Here is a 7,852-nt window from a genome sequence, read left to right as displayed (position 1 = left end):
CCGCATAGGACACGGTCATCTTACACATTCTTTTCTGCTGAGGGCAGATGACTGTCCTATGTGTGACAACTGTGGCACAGTTTTATCCATGAGACACATTTTAATTGATTGTCCTGATTTTAGAAATATCCGTTTTACCGCTTTTAATTATCTGACTGAGCCGTATACACTCAGTCAGATTTGATCCGACAATGACAATGTGTCTGCTGTTTTTAGCTTTTTAAAATCAATAAATATTTTTAATCGAATATAAAATGTTCATTTTACCTTTATATATTTGTTATACCTTTGAACATAGTGACCTTACTAATTAGGTCACTGAAAATTTAAACTTTTTTATGAATGACATGGTCTTGGCGCATTATAGCCATAGAAGCTAATGCGCCAATAAAACCAAAACCAAACCAAACCAAACCAACGGTTCATTTTATATTCCGACTCTCTCAGTGTGTTACAGGCTTTAATATCTGTGAGATATAATCCTCATCCGGTTCTGTCTAGCATTCAGAAGAAGATGCACTTCCTTCGAGAACGTGAATATGATATCCGCTTCTGCTGGATTCCCAGCCACATTGGGATTAGGGGAAATGATTTGGCTGACGCCGCAGCCAAATCAGCAATTCCCAATAATAACTGCTGCCTGTTAGTCCCCTGTAGTCTGTATAGGGGACTAACTGCTGCCTGTTAGTCCCCTATACAGACTACAGGCAAATAATACACGAAACGATACACTCCCAATGGCAGAACTCGTGGAATAGACAGACTGGGAATAAACTATATCGCATAAAGCCTGTAATTGAACCGTGGCAGTCTAGTCTGCGAAGGAAGCGTAAGGAGGAAGTTGTTCTTGCCCGGACCCGCATAGGACATAGTCATTTGACTCATTCTTTCTTGCTGAGGGCTGATGACCGTCCTATGTGTGTGTCTTGTGGCACAAATTTATCAATTAGACACCTTTTAATTGACTGTTCAGATTTTAGCAGCACCCGTTTTACCGCTTTTAATCTTCTAACTGAGCCATATACACTCAGTCAGATTTTATCCGACAATGACCATTTGTCTGCTATATTTAATTTCCTAAAATTTGTAAACCTTTTTACTCATATTTAAAAAATCTTATTATTTTGAGATTTACTATTGTTACTTCATCTGTTACAGTTTATAATTGTTTTTATAATCTGACGTAGTGACCTAATTCAGTAGGTCACTGAAAGTATTTACCTTTTCTGACAAGGGTTTGGCGCATTATAGCCATAGTTGCTGATGCGCCAATAAAAACTCAATCAAACAAACAAACAAAGAGGAAGTTGTTCTTGCCCGGATCCGCATAGGACACAGTCATTTAATTCATTCGTTTCTGCTGAGGGCTGATGACCCTCCTATGTGTGAGTCCTGTGGCACAATTTTAACAATAAGACACATTTTAGTTGAATGTCCAGATTTTAGCAATGTCCGTTTTACCGCTTTTAATCATCTGACTGAGCCGTATACACTCAGTCAGATTTTATCTGACACTGACCATGTGTCTGCTATTTTTAGCTTTTTGAAATCAGTAAACCATTTTACCCATATTTAAAAAAATCAACTCCTTTAATGTTCCTTGTTTACTGATATTTGCCTTTTATTTATACTTGTTTTTATACTTTGACTTCCCCTCGACGTGGGCACCTGTACGTGGTGAGGGGACCTCCCAGTGATGCTGCTGGTTTACCAGATTAGCATCACTGGGATCTAACGCCCATACCTTGGTTCCAGGGTTACATCTTTGGAATCCGGCGTGTGCAGCCGTGCGCCGCGACCCGTGGAAGCGGAAAGGGGGATCCTGGTGGTTGAGGGGCCCAGCCTTAATACACCACTTTGGCCCCTGCTTCGACAAGACGGGCGGTCCCGGACCGGCTCGACTGGGATCAATCGGCGGGTGGTTTTATACTGCTAGGGTCAACTGCGTTCCAATAAGTCTCCCTCCCTTTGGTCCTGGGACGGGATAAAGACTTATTGGTAACGTGGGTATGGTGTTCTAAGCGAACTCGGCGTCCCATTCGTGTACGCAGTACCTGCTAGTTCACGAGTGGGCGCCCCCTCGTAGGGCTCCGTGGTGGGTGAGGTACTTAGGCATCAGACATTTTTTCTTTACTCCTATGAGTAATTTAAATTCTTCTTCTGGGGCCCCAACAAGGCCCCTACCTAATCGATCGTCGGAAGAAAGTGAGAGCAATTCTGCTAAAAGAGCCAGAACTGAGGAGAAAACACCATCTGTGACACCGCTTTTCCTCATTCTCCATTCCACAGGAGAGCAGTCAATAGGGAAAATGTCACCTTTCTTTATCCAGAAAGGATTAGAAGGGATGGCAGGTTCACCCAAATCCGTAAAACGGCTGCGTTCTGGAGATATTCTTATTGAAGCATCGAATATAAATCAAGCAGAAAAAATTTTGAAAGCCACATCTATAGGGGGAATACCCATTATTGTAACCCCTCACAAAACTTTGAACTCTTCACGAGGTGTCATATCAGAGTGGGATCTCCTTCATGTTTCTGAAGAAGAGATCTGCTCTGAATTAAAAGAACAAGGAGTAACAGCTGTCAAGCGAATATCCATGCGTAAGGATGGGAATCTTGTCCCTACCCGAGTTCTCATCCTAACATTCAACACCCCAAGGCCTCCAAGTTCCATCAAGGCAGGGTACTTAAACTGCCCAGTGAGGATTTATGTTCCAAACCCACTGAGGTGTTTTAAATGTCAAAAGTACGGCCACTCACAAACAGCTTGTCGTGGTAACCCTGCCTGTGCTCGATGTGGTGCTAAAGATCACGAGAGCAAGGAATGTATAGCTCCTAAGCCTAACTGTATTAACTGCCAAGGAGAGCACCCTGCATACTCTCGAGCATGCCAGCGGTGGAAGGACGAAAAGGAGATACAAAAGTTAAAAACGGAGCTTAACATCTCCTACCCAGAGGCTAGAAAACGCATACAACCAATAAATAGCGGGAAGCCTTCATATGCTCAGAAGGTTTCTGCGAAGTGCACTATCGGTACACAAACAGATATGACTATACCACCAAGAGAGTCATTCACGCCGATTGCCCGCTATTTATTGAGTTCACAAAAGCCCACCACAAAAACACAATCAGCTGCTACTCCAATATCCGTACCTCCTAGTGCCCCACCACTAACAAAACCAAGTGGTAAAAAAGAGCAACCAAAATTAACAGAATCAATGGATGTAGAGGACAAGGAGGTACCGGACGATTCAGTCTTGCAACTCTTCGTGGAGGAAGAAATGGACACCGGACAGCGTCCATTCTTCCCCAAAAAAGATAAAGCCAAGACTGATAAAAGTAAGCCCTCAGCACCTCGGAAACCGCCTGATGGACCCACCAAGCCAAAATAATGGCTAAATTCCTACAATGGAATTGTCGTGGATTCCGGCGAAATACAGATGACATCAAGGCCCTCCTGCAAAAGCACGAGCCAGTTTGCTTTTGCTTGCAGGAGACTTATCTAAAGGCAAATGATGATCCCACCATGCATAACATCACAATCTTTCGTAAGGATAGAATTGCGGATGGTCCTGCTCATGGAGGAGTGGCTATCCTTGTGAATAATCAGACTCCAGTTCAGCCCTTGCTAATTACAACCAGCATAGAGGCTGTTGCAATTCGCCTTACAGTGGGATTTCTATTAACGGTCTGCTCTATTTATTTGCCACCTGGGACTGATATCTCCCAGGAAGACCTTGATGATCTTCTAACGCAGTTGCCTCCCCCTTTCTTACTTCTCGGGGATTTTAATGGACACAATACCCTGTGGGGTAGTGCTAACATCAACGGAAGGGGACGAGTCATAGAGCGTATGCTCAATGACAATGACCTTTCCCTTCTAAATACTGGAACAAACACCTTCTTCCACATGCCTACCCGTACTTTTTCTGCCATTGATCTCTCTATCTGCTCCCCTTCTCTACTCCCTTCACTCACTTGGGAAGTGGAGGAGAATCCATACGGAAGTGATCACTTCCCTGTGATAACCTTGTTACACAGTGGGAGACCATGTCTTCCCTTCAGGTTACCGCGGTGGAAGATTGATCAGGCTGACTGGACTGCCTTCCAACATCAGGCAAATTTTGATCGTAGCACAGTCAGTCAGGAGCCTATCAATGATGCAGTTAAGTACATCACAGAAAATATTGTCCAAGCAGCTGCGAATGCTGTTCCAAAAACATCTGCCCGGTTTCCACCATTTCCCAAACCATGGTGGAATTCACAATGCACAGCAGCCAAAAAGGCTCAAAACAAAGCGTGGGGGATATTCCGTCGATATCCTACCACGACCAACCTTATAGCCTTTAAACGTGCACGAGCCAAAGCACGCTACATCCGTCGTCAGAGTCAAAAGGAATCGTGGATCCGTTTTACATCATCTATTAACCAGTCTACCAACTCTAAGGTAGTCTGGGAAAAAATCCGGAAAATGAAGGGTAAATACACAGCACACCCCTCATCGGTCCTTGAATATAATGGATGTACTATTGCAGACTCTACTGCAATAGCCAATGCTCTTGGGGAAACATTTTCTAAGATCTCTGCAACGTCATCTTACTCCCCAGAGTTTCTGGTCTTAAAGTGCAAGACTGAAAATCAGGCCCTTAAATTCACATCGAAGGGTTCCCACCCATATAATGGGCCATTTACTATCCACGAGCTAAAAACAGCACTTGCCCATACAAAGGCTACCGCTGTTGGACCAGACAACATCCATTATGAAATGATCAAACATCTTTCACCAGAATCCATGGACTGTTTGCTTTTCATGTATAACAGAATCTTCCTTGAAGAGCACTTTCCGGATACCTGGCGCAAGGCAACTATACTTGCTTTTGCTAAGCCGGGAAAGGATCCTAAATGTCCAAAAAACTATCGTCCTATTGCTCTGACCAGCTGTCTGTGCAAAATATTGGAGAGAATGGTCAATGCTCGTCTCTTATGGTATTTAGAATCGAACGACCTTCTCTCCCTCTTTCAGTGCGGCTTCCGAAGAAACAGGTCCACACTGGACCACTTAATTAGACTGGAAACATCAATCCGTGATGCTTTCCTAAAAAGAGAACACTTGGTGTCCATCTTCTTTGACATGGAAAAAGCGTACGACACAACTTGGAGATTTGGTATTTTAAAAGACCTTTACAATCTCGGTCTGAGAGGCCACCTTCCCATTTTTATTAAAAACTTTTTATCCTGCCGTTATTTCCAAGTTCGTGTAGGATCCTCCCTTTCACGGCCTTTTTATCAAGAGGAGGGGGTACCGCAAGGATCTGTCTTAAGTGTTACGCTTTTTGCCATTAAAATAAATTCTATTTCTGAACAACTTCCTCCAACTATAAACAGTGCACTCTATGTCGATGACTTCAGCATATTCTCTCAATCATGCAATATGAGGGTTATTGAGAGACAACTGCAACAAGCTATTGACCGCGTTAACACCTGGGCCACGGCCAATGGATTCAGGTTCTCACCGGAGAAGACCGTTTGCGTCCATTTTTGTCGCAAACGTAACCTCCACCCTGAGCCTGAATTACGACTTGGACAAAGCACCATTCCAGTTGTATCAGAGGCGAAATTCCTGGGACTCATTTTTGACAAAAAGTTGACATTTGTTCAACACATTCGTCAGCTACGTACGAAGTGTACGAGAGGGCTTAACATCCTCCGCTCTCTCTCTTCTACCTCTTGGGGTGCAGACCGATGCACTCTTCTACGTCTGTACCGTGCACTTGTACGTTCAAAATTGGACTATGGGTCTCAGGTATATGCATCTGCCAGAAATAGCGCTGTTCGTTGGCTTGACCCCGTCCATCATCAAGCCATCCGCATTGCTACCGGTGCTTTTAGAACTTCGCCTGTCCAAAGTCTGTACGCCGAAGCAAATGAACCATCTTTGTCGCTTCGGCGAATGCAGTTGTCTCTGCAATATGCCTTCAAGCTGAAGTCCCTGCCGGACCACCCCACGTGGACATCCGTTTTCGAGCCACGATGGGAAAATCTTTATAACACACGACGCAATGCCAATCGGCCATTCGGCATTCGTGTTCAAGAGCTACTCAATGAGCTTAACATCTCGGTAGACAAGGTTGCTCGATCATCACAGGAGCCCCTTCCACCCTGGCATGCACAAACACCAGCATGTGACTTCTCGCTCAAACTTGCGACGAAGTCTAATACTCCGCCCTCTGTCTACTTTCAGCTCTATTCACAACACCGTGCAGAACATTCTGACTTCTTGCCAGTTTACACAGACGGCTCGAAGTCGGAATCATATGTAGGATCTGCTGCTGTTTTTCCAGATAAAACCATATCAGAGCAGATACCTGTTAACTGCAGCATTTACACTGCAGAGCTGCATGCCATAGAGTTAGCTCTAGATCACATAAGAAAACACCGTTACCAACGGTGTATTATATATGCCGATTCAATGAGTGCACTACAGGCTTTATCAGCGATGTCACACACCAATCATCCAACCCTGTCCCGAATTCAGCAGATAATATACAGCCTCGATGCAAGCGGATTCGATATCCGCTTCTGCTGGATCCCCAGTCACATCGGGATTAGAGGAAATGATTTGGCTGACACTGCAGCCAAATCGACAGCCCTGACGGATAATCTTGACCTGTTAGTCCCCTATACAGACTACAGGCAAGTGATCCGTAGTAACCTGCAATCTCAGTGGCAAGATTCGTGGCATCGACTGATTACTACAAACAAACTATGTCGAATTAAGCCTGTGATCCATCCTTGGCGGTCCAGCTTTCGCAGGGATCGCAAAGAGGAAGTTGTTCTTGCTCGGCTCCGCATAGGACACTGTTATTTGACACACTCCTTTTTGCTGAGGGCTGATGACCCTCCTATGTGTGAGCAATGCGACACCGTTTTAACCGTCGAACACATTTTATGTGATTGTTCTAGTTTTATAAATGCTCGTCTTACTGCTTTTACCCATCTGACTGATCCGTATACACTCAGTCAGATTTTAAATGACAACGACAATGTGTCAGCAGTTTTTAAATTTTTAAAGTCGATCAATTTGTATACAGTCATATGAAATAAACAATTTGCTTTTGTCATTGTACTGATTTTATGACTGTATGCACCTTAAGACGAAGTAGCTTTTTACAAGTTGCCAGTCTTACCTTTTTATATTTTAACTTTTTCCTGGCGCACTATAACCCTGCTGTTTTTGCGCCACAAAAATCAAAATCAATCAATACTTTGACTTGGTGACCTAATTCGTTAGGCCACTAAAAATTTTATTTTTTAATGACTAGGTTTTGGAGCATTAAAGCCTTAGTCGCTAATGCGCCAATAAAACCCAACAACAAACAAACAGACACAATATGTCTGACGTTTTTAACTTTTTACAATTTATTAATTTTTATACAAAGATCTAAGTTTTATGCTTTTACTTTTATACCTCTTTAACACAATAATTGTTTGACGTGGTAGCCTTGGCTACCAGGTGGCACCGCTCCTGCCTCCCCGTGGCGGGGCCGGAAACCTGGGAGGAAAAGCTCTCACTCCCAGGGCCAAAAGGAGCAAACATGAATGACTCAAACATTACCACGAATCCCAAAGATCTGACTCCTTTGAGTCGGAAAAATGAGGACAATGTGACTACTGCAACCAAAAGGCAAAAAAAGGAAATAGCATCACTTAATGCACCTACCTTTATTGTCTTTAATTCTACGACAGAACAGCCATTAGGAAAATTGTCGCCATTCGTCATCCAGAAATGTTTAGAAAGTGTGGCTGGAACACCAAAAAATGTTAAGCGACTAAAATCAGGCGACATTCTAGT

At 43.6% G+C, this 7,852-nt stretch overlaps 1 protein-coding gene across 1 annotated transcript; it reads left to right on the top strand.

Annotated features, from left to right (window-relative positions):
• The first annotated feature begins 2,135 nt into the window (after nt 1-2,135).
• LOC150081092 (uncharacterized) lies at nt 2,136-7,345 on the top strand. The gene is made up of 2 exons (XM_090380914.1): nt 2,136-3,339; nt 7,323-7,345. The coding sequence occupies exons 1-2, from the start codon at nt 2,139-2,141 to the stop codon at nt 7,343-7,345; spliced, it is 1,224 nt and encodes a 407-aa protein (XP_090237040.1). The 5' UTR covers nt 2,136-2,138.
• Nucleotides 7,346-7,852: the final 507 nt, after the last annotated feature.

Source organism: Mastigoproctus giganteus, chromosome 9, assembly GCF_048544385.1.
Source record: "Mastigoproctus giganteus isolate SK-2022 chromosome 9, ASM4854438v1, whole genome shotgun sequence".
Classification (NCBI taxonomy): Eukaryota; Metazoa; Arthropoda; class Arachnida; order Uropygi; family Thelyphonidae; genus Mastigoproctus; species Mastigoproctus giganteus.
This window is presented reverse-complemented; position numbering and strand designations above follow the sequence as displayed.

Excerpts from the sequence above, each read along its gene's own strand:
- LOC150081092 (XM_090380914.1), top strand. The coding sequence starts at position 2,139 with ATGAGTAATTTAAATTCTTCTTCTGGGGCCCCAACAAGGCCCCTACCT. Across the intron at positions 3,340-7,322 it reads TAAAGCCAAGACTGATAAAA|GTTTTGGAGCATTAAAGCCT; the intron begins GTAAGCCCTCAG and ends TTTAATGACTAG.